A 17,004-nucleotide genomic window follows, 5' to 3' on the forward strand; every position below is an offset into this window, starting at 1 on the left:
TTTCCAAACTTGGGAAGATTTGTGGAGATTTATGTCTTGACAAGAAGAAAGAGAAGAGACACATGGATTTGAAGAAAACAACTTAAAGGAATCCTTTGTCTGTATAACATAAAAATTACTGTTTACATATGATATGATATGAATCTTTATTGCATGTTCTTGCCCAGATGGGCTAAATGCACAAGAGGGTATGCAGTATGCAAAAACATGAGCATTTCATACTGAAACGCTATATTCTAATGCAAAGTGCTAAGAATCTATACAATACAACAATACTATATACTACCTATCATCTACATAGAAAATATGTTGTTGGGTACTAGGATATATGCAAATGAAAATATTTAATACGCAAAGTAGCCGTAGGGTGCAACTGTACAAAATGTACATGTAGGTGTCTGTTTGTTTTGCATATATACAGAGGCATGAACCAGTGTGATAATGTCCCCACAGCCTACATACAAGTGCACTGTACTACACTGTAAACTTTGCCCAGCTACTGATGCGAACTGGACCTGAACCGACTAGGGGGTCACAGCGAAAAGCCCCCCTATTGCTGGATGTTTGGAAGTTGTTATAGAGGGGTCCACAGAGTACAAAAACAGCCAAGTAGTCTATTCTGTCTGTTTTAGGCCACTTCAATTTATTTTGTTGTTTCTCGGATTCGCCCTGTCCATTTTTGTCTGATTTGCAAAAAAAAGAAAAATTGCAAAATGCACAATAAAAGACATATTTTGGCTCGAACGATTGAAGAAAGTCCTCCTCTTCCTAGTTATAAAAGTTTTTAATGTAACAATGCAACTTTATAAACCAGCCTGGTATGTTGACTTCATAGCTCACATTTTACCATTTCCGGCTATCACGGCGTGCCTTGGCCTGTTTTTTTTTATTTCGCCCTGTTGCCTCATATTTTTTCTGAAAAAATCCGAGAAGCAACAAATTAAATGGTGTGGCCTTAGAAAGCAGGTATTGTCTGGGTGAGAACTGGAGCCCTTTTTGGGCCAGGGGGGTAATCCGGCTGGTGGTCACATGCATGAAGTTCCGGGACAGTGAGGTCATTTTACCACAGCAAACATGGGAATGTAGGGGTCACTACAGGTCAGTGCAACATGGAGCTGGGAACATTAGCACCCTCAGAGGCTTACAAGGGGAGAACCCCATTCCCAGGATGTTTGTTATGAGGTTGTTATGGCTTGGTTAGTGATTAAGATGTGGAAGAGGTTGTTTAGATGTTGGAGAAGTTTTTTTGTCTGCTGCCTTGTTTGTAGAATAAATGCTTGGAAGATTTTGTTGGTTAACGTATGTTACTTTTGCCTTAGAATTCAATCATGTTAGTTGAACCCTACAATTTAAAATCGTCAATAAAATATACATGAAGGAAAAAGACTGGATGGCTGCAAAAATCGCTGACTTAAATCATTAAGGGGTCTCACCATGGCAGAAATCATTGACATCATCATCAAAGGCTATTATCATCATTGATGTGGCAGAAATCAGTGACATCATGATTAAGGGCTATTGTCATGGCAGAAATCAGTGACATCATGATTAAGGGCTGTTGTCATGGCAGAAATCAGTGACATGATTAAGGGCTGTTGTCATGGCAGAAATCAGTGACATCATGATTAAGGGCTGTCAACATTGCAGAAGTCAATGACATCATCAAGCGCCTTCACTAATAAAAATCACAATTAATATTTAGTAACAGTGATGTCATCAAATACATGTTTATTGTGATTAGTGACTATTAGAATACGAAAGTTATTGGAAATGGACTAAACAAATTTTCAATCTGACTCACTACTTTTAACACAACCTTACAGGCATACAAATCAGCTATGTGCAACAGTGCCAGAAAGCCTGTGTGGAGCGTACTATCACAAAAACCTTTCACTGTCCTTCAGGCTGGTACAAGGATCATCATTTTACCACTGGAGATAGATGAACAGGTCATCAACTGTGAACATAGGGGCTGTTTGATTGCTCCAGCCCTGATGAAACATCTCAGTGTTTAATTATACCTTTCCGTAGAGAATGATCACGTTCTGTTTCTTCCTGACACTAGTTTTGTCAATGTGTGGTACAGTTCGTTTTACTGATAGCATACTGATTCTGGATTTTCTGCAGGTAAACAAATTCATCTTGAATTTTGGGAACATTAGGCCATACCAATTTAATTTGTTGGTTCTCGGATTCGCCTGTTCATTTTTTTTTCTGATTTGCAAAAAAAATAAAAAGATTCTGCTTCTGAATCAACTCAAATATGCTCATATGTTGCCTCCAGTAGCTGAGGAAAGTCCTTTTCGTCCTAGTTGTTACAGTTTTTCCATCTATCATTGATAAAATATTATCCGAGCCTTTTGTGTTGACTCCATGGCTCCTATCGTATCATTTGGGGCTATGATAGGATGCCTAGACCTGTTTTAATTTTTTTTTTTGCCCTGTCGCTTCATATTTTTTCTCAAAAAGATCCGAGAACCAACAAATTAAATTGGTGTGGACATACCCTATGGAGTTGGCTGATATCAAATTTTTGGGTTCATTAACATAATGAAAGGTTTATTACTTGCAATATATACATTTGTATCTGTTGCATGGATGGCATTTTCCTTTCAAGAACACACACAGACAGGTACAAAATGTTGTTCCCAAACACAACTACAGAACCACAGTTCATGATTGCTAGGAAAAAAACCTGTATTGATGATGTTATAAGATGTAAAGTGAATCCTGAAATACAAGTGTGCAGTAACTGCAGTTCCCTGGGGAAATCATCCCCTTGCTGTAATTTCACTGGGTGGGCCACAAATCTAATTAATGTTTACATCATTTGACTAATCTCTCTCCTCAAATGTGATGAACTTCCAAAGAAACTGGACCCTCTTCTTAGACAATTTCATTTGGTTCTAAGCACATTCTTAAAAGGCTATGGAATGTCTCTGTTATAATTTTCATTACAGGCGTATCCATATTAGATAATGTCAATTGATGTAAGTTGACTTATGTGAGGTGACAGAAACACAGCTCAGCAATGAAGTGGTTACTTGTATTAACATAATTGATTAGATTAAGCAAGTTATATCCTTTTACCAGTACTAATTATATGCCATTGTGAGTGACCTATCTGATGCTGTGCAATATGGTACCGTATTACACACATGTGGAAATTATGGATCACGAATGAGGTATAGGTTGGAAGATGATATTTCAAACTACCTTTGGAAGATACTTGGTGTCTTCATCAGAATCTGTGTCTGTATAGCCAGCTGCAGTATAATCTCCTCTCCACGCCAATATTAAATTCAAGCAAAATGGCCCACATTAATTAAATTAGGCGACTCTTACAGTCATCTGTGCCAGGATTTTATGGAGAAATAATCAATACTATGCCTTCAGTCATGTTACATTAGTAAGTAGGTTAGTGTTACACACCGTGGCATAATTGTATTGAATGATATATAATAGATACAATGTAGTTAAGAGCTATTCTGGCAAGAAAAAAAATAGGGATATGAGCAAGATGACATAGAGCAGCAAAGAAAAACTAATGACTTTTCAAAATTTTCCCTTACTATCATCCTTCAGGCATTTCTTTTCTGCTGTAAACTTTTAAAATATAAGATTCTTCTTCCACAATGGAAGATCTGATGACTTTTTAAGACTTTCAAGTCGAAGTCAACCAAAACCCCAAGACAGCCTAGGGTGCATGCTGTCCCACACAACCAAGTAGGATTCCAGCTGCCTTTGACAGCTCTGACAAGCTTTGGGTATAAGATATCCTTTAATAACCCAGCTGGGGAAGTTATCTTCCCATAAGAAAGCCCGGCAAATGGGAAACACTTTCTTGCCCGAGGTGGCGAGGGTTGTTTCCCGTGTGAAAGCGGAGGGAGCGGGTCGGTTCTTGTTGTGGGAAAGGCGGTGGGGAGGGAGACTGGGGTCAGACATGTTGGTGTAGAAGTTAACCTGGAACAGTTGGGTGTGTTTGGTTTAGAGCACAGAGGAGGATGGACCTGGTTAGGGGTGATAGATGGGGCAGATGTGACAGGGGAATGCCCACTTCAGATCCTTCTCTGTACTGCATTTTGAGCATAGTGACCTCATAGATGTATCCATGTGCTGCCATGTTGGTGTCCAATTTGCATACCATTAAATGGAATGCAAATTGGACACCAACATGGCACCACATGGATACGTGATTAAATCATAGCTCAATCTTACACAGTTTCTTTCTGACAATCTTTTTAACAACCTCTACTATAAATTTTAATTATATGATATCCCAAATGAAAGTTCAAAGAACAGACGTATAGTTAGTGTAGCAGTAAAATGCAACCAAGATACATAAACCTAAGTGTACATAACACTTTTGGTATCATCTCCTGTCAATGCATGGAAGTACCTGGTATTGATATATACCTGTGGATACTGAAAAGCCATTTTGTTATACATAAAATTTCTGCACGGGAAATTGCAAACTTTTCATCATGAATACTGTGAAATAGTATGATGATCCCACCGGTATCGTAACTGCCGTAGATATATGACTTTTTGTGTAGTATACAGTATTACTGAGATGCATGTTTGTGTATGTCAGAATATCTTCTAGTGAATTAAAGTATATATATGAAAGTTGTATACAAGATGCTGCTGATTGAATCAGCAGACAAGCATACACTGTTGAGCTGGAAGCTACATGTATTTGCATGTGAAAAATGCGGTGGTGTGCCGCAGATGCTCAGAAGATATTCCCAGTGCCCTTTAGAACAGTCCGACGCGTAATGGGGGACTGACCTCTTGGAATTTACAGAGAAAAGGGGGGCTTGTTCCAACATTACATGGTTCACAGACCTGTAAAGGATTCAGATGCAAGCTATATGTACATGTCTATGTAGCAGCTCACTTAGCATTTGATACGGGCTAGACCACTGTGGTGAAGGGGGTGTATAGAGTCTTGTTTACTTTTGCTTTTTATTCAGAAGGCGTTGGAAGATTCCATTGCTGCATGGGGGTATAGACTATTGGAACATTTAATATTTTGGACAGGGTTGATTTAGGAACAGTTCACTTGTGCAGGAGGGGTATACGTCCATTTTTGGTACTGGGAATGTGGTGAAGCCATGTGCTGCATTTGCTCCCGAGCTAATGTCAACCTTTCTAGTTTTCCATGTGTGGAGATATTGTTTTGGGTGTGTTTGTATTCATACAGTTGTTTGATAGCATGTGGGTTGGGGGAAATTCCCTAACTACAGACCACAAAAGGTCAGGGTGTGTGTTTTGTATAATTAAGTCCCTTGTTCTTCGCATTCGCGTCACAGGTATTTTCATAAGTGAAGGTATCAACTGAAGCCTTGTCTGGGTGTGCTTAGACTGTTTCACTTGTAACTAAACATGTACAAGTGAAGTGTAAATTTACACATGGGTGTGAATACGGAGCTTCTTGAGACGAAGATATTTCAGTTCTGCATGTGAGTTATTTGAGTCCCGTGCTGTTAGAAGACATGAAACAGAATGCCGTACATGTTTCTTCACACTAGCAGAGTTTTTACATACATGACGATCATACGATGTTATTTAAAAGGAGTGTTATTTTGGATTTTGTCTGTAAGTCATTCATCAAAGGACGGGGGAAAAGACACATTTCTATCATTTTAGATGTATCATTATCCAAAAAATGATATATACTTGTGCAAGGATGGCAAGCATATATGTCTCCTTGTAACAGCACAATCATTACATGTATTTACAATTCATCAATACCTTTGTATTATGCTTTTGTATTATACTTCTGTCTCGTGTATTTATTTGTATTTTACTAAATCTATTCTTTGTAATGATGAATCCTACATCACAGAAAATGCCAAGAGATTGACCAAGAGATTGTATTTTTTTGTGTTAACTCAGGAGCCACCAAGGAGCTGGGTGCAGCCCTGACCAGAATGTGTATCCGACACAGAAGTATAGAGGGCAAACTCAGACATTTTTCAAGGTAGGACTTTAATCATAGATTTGGCTAGACTGAGTGTCTAGCAGTGTCAGCGAAGGTTAGGCCACAGCAAGTAAATTTTATGGATGACATCCTCCGCAGACTCCAAATCTAATGCGAGCGGGCAAAAAAACAAGGTTCCTACATTTTAGAATTTTTACTTAATCATTATACAAATGGTTTTGATTCAGTGGGAACATCACATATACACCGCCAGCATCACATATCACTGCATCAAAGTAAGAAACAAAACATTAAATCAGAGCCTTGTCTTGTCTCCTCTCTTCATAGATATCTGCCATCCACCTTCCGGCATGGCAACAGACATCTTTGCCCATTTTCGGCATATTGACCACTGTCAAAATTTCTTGTTTTCTTCCCCCAAAATCAGACAAAAATTAATGCGCGTGCTGATGTCATCGATAAAGAAAATACTTGCTGTGGCCTAATCACAGATTTGGCCAGACCGAGTGTCTATAGCAGTGTCAGCGAAGGTTACCAGTAGTGGTAAATGCTATCAGACTGGTGGTCTATAGATTACCTTTAATGAAAGCAGGTTTCATCTATTGAGCACCAAGTGACCATGTAACTACTAGTATCCTTTATAAATATTGAGGACCATGTCTGGCTGGGAAGTGTATCGATGATCAATATCTCTTAGAGCATTACTGTACTTACAGCGCTTTGGACCAGCCGGTAGTCAATATTGTGGTTGACAAAGATGGATCCAGTTTTAAGCCTTATGTCTTTACAATGCGTCCAGAACGGAAGGAACTAGGAAACAGGGATTAGAGTGAAGTTGATTTTTATGTCTCTTTTTTTTTTTGTTTTCTTTTGCTACAAGTAAAAAGATGGTTTAGGATGACTGTTCAGAATTTTGTAATTGAAATGTCCTCTACATGTATGTTTTTTTTTCAAAGTTTAAGTTTGAAATCATTATTGTAAAATATAAGGTCAAAGAGAAAGGTCAGGTATCCAGATCTACAGCTAAAACAATTCTCACGTTATTGCTTTGATGGCTGTCAATCATAGCAGTGTCTAAGACCCTGTTCACACTCCAAAAAGGTGTTCGAATAACAGGGCGATCCGAATAGAAAATTGTCCATCCGAATTGACGAGAATCGACAAGAGCGTTCGCACTGCTTTTCGCCAATCCAACTTGCGTCCGCCTGCGAAGGGATATATATACCGCTACGTCACCTCGCCAAACATCGCCAAGAATCGCCCTCTTATTCAAATAACTTTTTGGAGCGTGAATGGGGTCTAAATGGTTGTACTGTTGTTAACTTACAGTGCCATAATGGAGAAGCTGGTGACCCCCCTCCAGGACAGGATGGAGGACTGGAAGAAGGATGCTGCTCAGCTGGACAAGGACCATGCTAAAGGTGGGGGGTAGAACCTGTTCAGACTTCTCATTAGTTATCATCAGTAATCAACATGATCGAAAATAATGATGGTCACCATGGGCAGGTATCAGGCCTTGAGCGGACCCAACTCAGGGTGGTCGTGGTCGCGTTGGCCAGGTGGTCACCTTGGACAGGTTGCTTGATGCTTTTGTTTGGGACTGAGAAAAAGTGGTCACCATGGACAGGTGGCCACCTTTAAGAGGTGGTCACCTTGGCAGGTTTGACTGTATACTGTAAATTCACTTATTTTTACAGGAGGTGTTTTTTTTGTGTTTGGGTCATTATGAAGTTTGCTATTGAGACAATTTTGTGCTATGGTGTGAATTCAGTACATTGGAAATGCATATTTGTCGCATCATGAATTTGCACTGCAAAAATGAATTACAGCCAAAATTTCAAGACATACAGTACATGAAGGTGTAACTTTTCAAAAAACCATTAAGTTGAATTTTGGATCTGTTCAAAAAGTTCTGTCACCACTTACAAAGGTATTGACAAATTTGTCTCGAAAGCTAGCAAGATTTTTAAACGTCTCATACATTGTCTTTACAGATTTTTAGTGAGTGGTCTTAGAAGAAAGAATTTGGACATGCCTACCTGCCATACAGGCTTTATATAATGAGAGATGAAGGTTACAGCTGTTCCAACATTCCTGACAATGGCAAATCTGATTATATCCTGACAAAAACAGGACCTTCAACAATTATGAAAACAAATTGTGTCACCTGTTGTAATCATTATTTAGCTGTACTGAGTCCAGTTTAAAATGTTTCCAAACATTGTCCAGTCAGATTATAGACAGACAAAAAAGGACCTTCAACAATTATACTGTATTCAAGAAACAGCAATAGCAGTACCCCTGGTATGCTCCTTGCTTTGTGTCTTTCTGTTTTTAAGGAGATTCCAGCTGTACAGGGACTACAGCCAGCTTTAGTTGTTTAAAAACATTGTCCAGTCAGATCAGAGCCTGACCTTCAGGAATATTGCTACAATGAAGAAACGGTTTCTTTAAAACCCCCATTGTGCTCCTTAATTTCTGACAATTTGTCATTGACTTTTCAAAGAAGAGATGTGAAGATTGTGGCTACAAGCAGTTTACAATGTATTCAAACATTGTCCAGTCATGACAAAAAGAAGACCGTCAACAATAATGAATACAGATTGAAGCCTGAACACATAATCCACAGGCCATCTGCATAATCCTGCCCTTTACATCCTCCCTTCCATCACATAAGCCTTCAAGGTAATCCAATTACCCCCTAACATTGCCTGCTTGTCCTTCACATGACCTTGTCTGTTCCGTCCCTGGCCTGCTGTAACTTTCCTGTCCCCTCCACTCAGGCAGGTTGGCCTCGCAAATTTGATTCTAGGGATGACATCCTCAGGAGAGCCGAAATCTAATGTAAGAGAGTCAAACTGACAAAACGCCATAGAACAACCAACACGCCCTCGCTGTAGTGTTCAGAACAGTCAAAAAGATTATTCCGAAAACACATAAATCAGATTATTCAAAACCATTGTCCAGTAGTCCCTACATCAGTGGCAGGTGGCACTGTCGTTTCACAGATGAATCCTCGCTGTATTTCCTATTGTTAAACATTTCCCAAAGGTGCTATTATAGACTCTCACATTTGAAATACATTTGGTTAAAAAAAACCTTCCCAAAAATCCAACACTGATGTTCTTGTATTTAACCTTTAGCATGCCGTCAGCAGCTCCGAAATTTCGCTATTCCGCGGGTATACAAGTGGGTTAAAGGTGAAACCAAAAATTAAACCATAAATTTGGCCGTTTCCCGGCCACCATCTGATCATGTTACAGAGAACTTGAACAAGACACAGGTGCACCCAGCTGTTTGGTAGTGAACTTTTCTTTCAGTCCCCTCGGCACTGTTAACGCTTCGATGTCTCCCACAAGGGCAGTTATAAGACAAGACATCAATCAAAAGTTGCTGCAATTATAGATGGAAGTTCCCTCCCTGCCCTTCCAACAACCTCAGTCCCCGATGGCTCTTTAGGATTCTGTGCGAGGAGGGCAAGCCAGGAGCGGAATGGTCCCATCTGTCTCTGACTGAGCCTGATGGGCCAGTGCAATTGGATGGCGCAGAGAAAATCCGTCCGATACATGTGCTATTCCATCTCCTTCTCTGATGGCTGCCAAGTTAAAAGTAGACTGAAGACTGAGATGTGCCTTCCTTCCACGTTGACAGTAAACCCTTAAAAAGTCAGACAATCAAACTGCCTATAGGTTGGATTGAGAGTAGAACATGTTGGGACAGCAAAAGAATAATTAAGGACTAGAAAGGCCGACATTTGCTCGGGAGCAAATGCAGCAGATGGCTTCACCACATCCCCCGTTCATGTGGTGAAGCGACTTCGTGGTGTGGTGAAGCCATAAATATTTCAAAGGATTTTCCAAACAAGAAGTCCATCAGCAAAGTTATGCTATCCTTGGACCTTTGACCTGTCATTCTGCCTGTTGATCTTCCCACCCATGTGCTGTCAACCTACATACATACATGTATACACAACCTCACAGCTCAGCCACCAAAAACAATACTTCAGTACCTGGAAACAATAATTTTGTTTGTAAAAGCCCCTTCTTATGAGTCTGTCAGGGCAGCCAGGCAGACAGTCCAATCCTGTGGTGCATGAAGTAGTGATGGATCCGTCTGTAAAGGTGGGTCCAACAAATTACAGTCATGGCCACTTCAGCAGGGGGAAATGGGAAGGGCAGGAGCGGCCAGGCTGTAATTTGGAGGAGTGGACCAGACCGCAGCGTCCCGGGAATTAGGGCAGCCTTTCTGCTACTCAAAGGGGCAATGCAGGCGAAGAAAAATTATGCTACTGGTATACCACCAGATTTAGTAAGAGATATGGTATGTTATGTCTATGGTGATACTGCATCACAGATATAGGTGTATTGAAATATGTTTTTTTTTAATTCACAGAGTACAAGAAAGCCAGACAAGACATCAAGAAGAAATCTGCTGACACTTTAAGATTACAGAAGAAGGCCAAGAAAGGTAAAGGAACATTTCCATTTCTTGAAAAAGGACAACAATCTGTGTTTCTTGCTCTAAAAGGTTACCGTAGAATGATGCCTTTTCTGTTGAGTCTTGTGTATATGAGAAATTGACCAGTCAACTCTTTTCAAATAGAAAATAATTTGGTTTTGAGGTGGGAAGGTTGGGTTGACAGTTTTTCAAAATACAGTAGTCTGTATTTTGCCTAGAAAGTCCAGGAAAGAAGTCTTACTTCCAAACACTGCTACTGGGTTTTCTTTATGCCCCTATTGCATCCACACAATGCTTCCTATGTCAGTACCTGCTTCATTTGCTCTGCTGTATGTAGCCTCTTTCAAAGACATCTTCCACTGGGCCATTGTTCTCCAACATTTTTGACAGAGCCGCCATGTTGGTGTCCCTATTTGCATTTCAGTGAATCATACCTCAAATAATATGTTTAGACATTCAAAGATCTTCTTATCCTCCTATATATCAAAATGATTCAAATGTCTAATGCTCAAAGAGAATACAAATGAATACTTGCTGATCAAACATAAAAACGTTTAATCTACTATCCAATAATATGCAAATAGAGACACCAACATGGCTGCCAGCACCTGCTTGCTTCATTGATATGTGAGAACATATTGGCCTTGGCATGGTGGAACTTGTCTGGTAAAGAGCATGCTGTCCTCATGTGACTTTGCAGTCCTCTCCTGTCATGTTTGTTTTCTGCTACCTTTTGTTTGAAGTTTGTTTGGCCTTTGTTTACTGAAGAGTTCACTATAGACATGAAGGTGTAACACTCAAAAATAGAAGTCATATTTTATAGAAAATAGCATTGGACAAGTAAAGATGGGTGAAGTATTATGATGTTGAGAGGAATGTTATGACATAATTTTAATATATGAACATGGTACATACATATACAGATGTACACATTGCGCACAAGAAATGAAACACCCACAGTGAAATCCTCCTGACTTGCCTTCACACTTTGCAACTGATTGTTTCCAAATCCCTTGATCTTTGCTCTGTCTGCCAGTCCAATGACATCAACCCACAGACATGTGCCTAATGAACACCATGCCTCTAGCTTTGACCTCAAATCCCAACCTAAGCACAAGTTTGGGGTTTTCTATACAATCAAAACACTGTTGTTTTGAAAGACTGAGAAACCAAAGCCAAAGTGACAGCAGGTTGTTGGATTAAGGATTTTACAAATCTTTGATGGACGTTCTTTGTTGAACCAGATCAGCCCTGTGTGGATTGAATGACAATCCATTCAGATGAGCCTGTTGCTTGCTGATTTGCTTACTGAATTGTGACTTACCTGCATTATAGAGTGTTTACAGTGTTTTAACAGTGTCTATGTTTGTGGAAGATTACTTGGGGGGAATTCCAATGGTTGGTTGGGGTTTGAGACTGGTTATTGAAATAAGTGATGTCTGCTAAAATTAGTTGAAAAAAAAAAGGAATAGTAAGTTAATTGTATTGTAATTTAAGTAAGGAAGGCCTTTATTCATTACAGTCAGTTTGATATGAAAATCACCATCTTTGCAACACAACGTTCAGTTTTCTTCCTGTATGACTCTTGGGCATTCATTGGCTTTGCTATCACCTTTTTGTACATTAACATGCACTGTACAATTTTTCAACAGTTATGTGACTAGACAGCATATTTGCACTTTCTGAAGTTTTTCTCTTTTTTAACACTGTCAAGTAAAACTTGTTTCTCCTTTGTTTAATTCTCAAACCTAGCACATAACATGCACTTCAACCAAGCTTGCTTGCTGGGTAAGTTGGTTTATCCAAAATGTGTGCCTCCTGTCAGAAGTCAGTGGTACTGCACCTTTGCACCGGTCAGCATCTTTTGTCACTGCACATTTTTCATGTGTTGTTTGTTGCATGAGCAATTTCAATGGCCATGCCAATTGACAGATGGAAGTAATATGTCCTGTTTCTGTTTCTTTCATGGTCTTACATCTGTGGTATTCCTTGGTAAGTCAATCACAGTTGGCTGCTTGGCTGTGTGATCCAACCACCCCACATTTCAGCATCGCTACTCCCTCTCCTAGCCTGGTACCCATCCTATTCCAAATCCAGAACTTAGAACTAGAATAGGATGCTTACCAGGCTACCCTGTGCTTCTTGCATGTCTTATGGTTTTGATTCCAAATTAATCACAGTCGTTTTGAGTGCCTTGACTATTTTATTTCACGTGATAAAAGTCATGGTTAAATCCGCATCTTCTTTCATTACTTGTTTGGACGTTCCTACTAGTACATATTAAGTGGATCTAGAAGAAAAAGAGAAGATTCCTTGTTGGTGCTGGGCAAAAAGATCAATATATACTAGTCCCCCCTTGTCATTTGCTTTGTATTGTCTTAATGGAAAATCCACTTAATGCTGTGCTGTGTTTGTTACTTGTGGATGGTCCAGTCTTCTACGCTTTTCCTGTCTTTGAGTGCTGTAGGACATTTTGTATTTCTTAATTTTATGGCTGTAAACGGACTGCAGAAATGACATTGTGTATCTCTTTTTCTTGGGGTCCAGGTAAAGCGGACGTGCAAACACAGCTGGACACTGCACTACAGGGAGTGAATGAACTGTACCAGACGTTAGAGGAAGCGGAGAAGAACGCCGTGCGGAACGCGCTGATCACGGAGAGAAGCCGTTTCTGCGTGTTCGTGTCGTGCATGCAGCCCGTGGTGGAGGAGGAGCTGGGAATGCTGGAGGAGATCACGCACCTGCAGTCCGTCCTGGACGACATGGTCAAGATGTCGGCACAGCCGTACCAGCTGCCGCCCGCCAGCGAGCAGGTTATAACGGACTTGATGAGCGGGGAGAGCACGCCGTGGGGTCAGTTCCACACCCCGCCCAGCTCCCCCAGCTCCATAGGATCCCGCAAGTCGTCCATGTGCAGCTTGAGCAGTATAAACAGCTCGGATTCGCGCTCGTCCGGGTCGCCCTCGGCGCACTTCCGCTACCGCAGTCTGTCGCAGCCTCCGCCGCCCCCCATGAGGTTGTCGAGCGTCTCGTCTCACGATTCTGGGTTCATGTCGCAGGACACGTTGTTTCTGAGACCGCCGTCGCCGTCAAACTTCAGCGACTCTAGTGCCAACCAGGTAAGCATTCCATCTGTTAGATTATAAAAAGGAGAAGTCTCATGCAAATTATCCAGATCCATTTATTCTTTGGACCAAACTGTGATCTGCATCACATTTATTTTATCCACTTTAACAATTTTAGATATTCAGTAACATCTCAGGTACTATTGTCAACTGAAGGAGGATTAAGTCATCAAGAAGAAATATTTTAGAAAAGTTGGGAGAGGGGGAGATATTCTGCACTTGTCAGCAAATGTTGGCTTGCTAGTTTTGTCCCCAATTTAGTCCAGCCACTGTTCCATCGGTTACCTTCTAGTCACAGGAAAATCACATTTATAAGAGAAACCTTTTCAGTCCAAACTAATGGGACACCTGAGGATTGTACATCCAGCTCAGATATTGTGATTGTTTGTCACATGTGATTGATGAGTGATTTCAATCAGAGAAATCAATTCCAGGCAGAATTCTAATCAGTCAGCGAGAATCAATAAATGTAGAATTTTTATCTCCCATTGGGACAGTACCCATGTGTGGTAGGCTGGTTTAAATTCATCATCACTGAAGTTTCTTGACTGTAACGTTTTAGTTTGTGGAATTTTTTAATGTTTGAATCCTGGAAAACTAGCCTACCATTCCTAATTCAGGGAATTGTAAGGAAGCTCTAATAAATAAGTGCTATTGTTTAGAATCATGGGCTTTTCAATACTTCTGTAAAGCACATTGCACTATTATTGCAGTGGAGAAATCTTAAAAGAAATCTTGATAGTTAGACAGAAAAACATGGGAACCATTTTGTATTCGTGATATTAGTATGCAGGCGTCTTCTTCAGCCACAAAGCCAACAGTCTTTACTAATATCACAACTTGAGTCATGTAACCTCCTAATGTATGCATAATGCTTTAATAGAGGCTCACCCCTGATATAATACTTACTTACCTTTCTTTGGCATGCTAGAATTTTTTTCAAAAACAACTGGTAAGTGAATTGTGCATGGATACGTTTTGTGTCTCCATTCATTCAATACTTCTTTTTTAGTTTTATTCACAGTTATCAATATTAAAGACCATCCTACTATACCATCCTTTTCTGTTGACCATAAACTTATCACTTTGTTTTGTATCATTTCCATTGTGAATGTTGTCTAACCTTGATGCTATTCTAGTATATGGAGCGTATTTTCCTACGTGGTCTTAATTTTCATGTCTATCAAAAGAGTCAGTAGAATCAAAGAAGAGGGTGAATGCTTTTTGTCATATTGGGGTCGCTATTTGCATTTCAGTGAATTGTTGCTCGGGATACACAGCATCTTTGTATTTAAGTTATCAGCAAGTTTTGAAAAACTCTTGTTCTTTCATTCTTTGAGCTGGGGACACCTTCAAAGGCCGTATTCTGAATGAGAGAATTGTGGGTAACATGGAGGGCAAGCAACACATCACCATGACAACCATGTGGTTTGCCTTGCTCCCAGCATTACCCATAGTTCTCCATTTTTCCCAGCATGCAAAGGGATCCATGCAAGGTAATAATATGGTCTAATGCAAGGTGGTCTCCGATTGGCTGAGCTACGATTCACTGAAATGCACGTGGGGATACCAGAAGGATAGAGGCATGGTCGTAGAAATCGGCCTAAAAAGGGTATTAATCGACCAGAGAAGGTAGCCCGCGAGGCAAATGGAGCTTCTCTGGCCGGCTACCTTCTCTGGCCAATTAATACCCTTTTTAGGCTGATTTCTACGATTTATTCAGCCCACAAAAGAAGTCTGGTGGAGACTAATACAGGCAGGCACATAACATAGTGATGACGTCAGGTGAATACGCTCTATATAGAATCACTCCCCCTCCCTCGTAACCCCTAATCCAGGCTGCCACTCTGCAGAGAAGGAACACATGGAACACGTGGGGGCATGGGTCAGTGGGTTCCACAGTGGAAAGGAGAAGAAAACCTCTGTCGGGGGTGTTCGCTGGTGTGAGCGAGGTTCGTTTTTCGCGGACGGAACGTCCCGATAGCTTCAAGCACAATTTTGGGTGGCGAGGGGGAAAATAATTTAAAAGGTGGCGAACACGACGTAATGCGATCACATGCACATCCCTGGTTTCCATGGTAACTAACCACATCACCTTGGAGATTGATTTTCACTGATTTCACCACTCATCAATCATCTGTGAGATTTTGTTGTAATAATAATAAATTATTGCTGCGCACACTCTAATGTCAAATGTTAGCAAATACTTTGCCAAAACCAGTCCCATTCAATCGTGTTGAAGGAGGGCTTGTTGTAATATCCATAACCCCCCTCCCAGTGCCCTAATGATTATTGGGGTGTACATTGATTGGTTCATGAACCCATTTGTTGCAAGATAACAATGCTGTAGATACCTGCAGTACTTCTATTCTTCACTAGGGGGCCACATTAGATTCCTCCCTTGGTTTTTTTGCTGTGGAGTAATCTCAAACTCTTCCTCAGATTGGCAATGCTTGGTGAAATTTTCTATTGTTGAATTAAAATTGCCCAAGCGTGCTATATAGTTGAAAGACATTTTTTAAGACCTCAGATGCTCTTTCAGCAAGAATTAAAGTTGGAAAACTGATGTGGCCAGCTAGTATTAGCCTACTTGTGTGTACACGCACACACTATCTTCTTCTTTCTTCCTCTCCTCCATGTAGATGTCAGAAAATCCAGTAAAGTACCTTGAGGCAGTCCTCTCGCAGGTAGAGCTCTCAGGCTTTCTCTCTGTACTGTGCTCCCTTCAGGTCATTCAGGCATAGCACATTAAGGGGGAACTGTCAAAATACATGTGCTGTAAAATTACTGAAACGTCTTGGAAAGACTTATATGTTCAGTCAAACAAATGAAAAAGGAAAGTTGAAGAATGTTTAAAGCTGTGATGGTAAAATATCTGAAACTTATATGATAGAAATCATAATGGGCATGTAAAACTTAACTGTTCATTCAGCAACTGGCTCAATGACTTGAAGATTCTATGATGCCTAATGTGTTTCCAAATTGGAATCGAATCTGTGCCTAACCTACAATTCACCAACACTTCTATGCAGTACACTAGCATGCTTCTGCTGACTGTTCTGATGGGAGTTCAGTAAATTCAGCAGTGCTTTTCATCTTTTCTTCCTCTTTATGGTGGGTTACTGTCACTTTGGTTGTAATAACAAGTTGGCTGTACTTTTGCGGATTGTTACTGCAGTGTTGGTGTAACTGTTGGCTTTTCTGTTCCAGATGACTGTTGCAATTGAGGAGAATGAGCCACCCCCGCCGCCACCCCCTGCTCTGGGACACATACACTCCTCCAGCGAACACACCCCCTCGTCTACAACCTCCCCCTCCCCTACCTCTCCTCTACCCCCTCCTCTTGCCAACACGTGGACGCCACCCCCCTCCTCGCCTGGACTCAACCCCCCTCTCGCTGGATGGAGCAACTCCCTGCCGTCGTCCCCAGGTTTGACCCCCCCTGCGACCAGCATGTGGGGGGGGACATGCCAC

At 40.8% G+C, this 17,004-nt stretch overlaps 1 protein-coding gene across 1 annotated transcript in view; it reads left to right on the forward strand.

The window, feature by feature from the left end:
* LOC109473435 (metastasis suppressor protein 1-like) overlaps nucleotides 1-17,004 on the forward strand; it is a 69,580-nt gene that overhangs the window by 42,191 nt on the left and 10,385 nt on the right. Inside the window, exons 4-10 of the mRNA XM_019773295.1 lie at nucleotides 5,902-5,986; nucleotides 7,277-7,368; nucleotides 10,340-10,414; nucleotides 12,953-13,524; nucleotides 15,369-15,482; nucleotides 16,173-16,217; nucleotides 16,741-16,999. Of these exons, the coding sequence (XP_019628854.1) occupies nucleotides 5,902-5,986; nucleotides 7,277-7,368; nucleotides 10,340-10,414; nucleotides 12,953-13,524; nucleotides 15,369-15,482; nucleotides 16,173-16,217; nucleotides 16,741-16,999 (1,242 nt within the window). The remainder of the gene's footprint in view (nucleotides 1-5,901; nucleotides 5,987-7,276; nucleotides 7,369-10,339; nucleotides 10,415-12,952; nucleotides 13,525-15,368; nucleotides 15,483-16,172; nucleotides 16,218-16,740; nucleotides 17,000-17,004) is intronic.

This window comes from Branchiostoma belcheri, unplaced genomic scaffold (genome assembly GCF_001625305.1).
Source record: "Branchiostoma belcheri isolate BF01 breed outbred unplaced genomic scaffold, Haploidv18h27 scaffold3, whole genome shotgun sequence".
Lineage (NCBI taxonomy): Eukaryota > Metazoa > Chordata > Leptocardii > Amphioxiformes > Branchiostomatidae > Branchiostoma > Branchiostoma belcheri.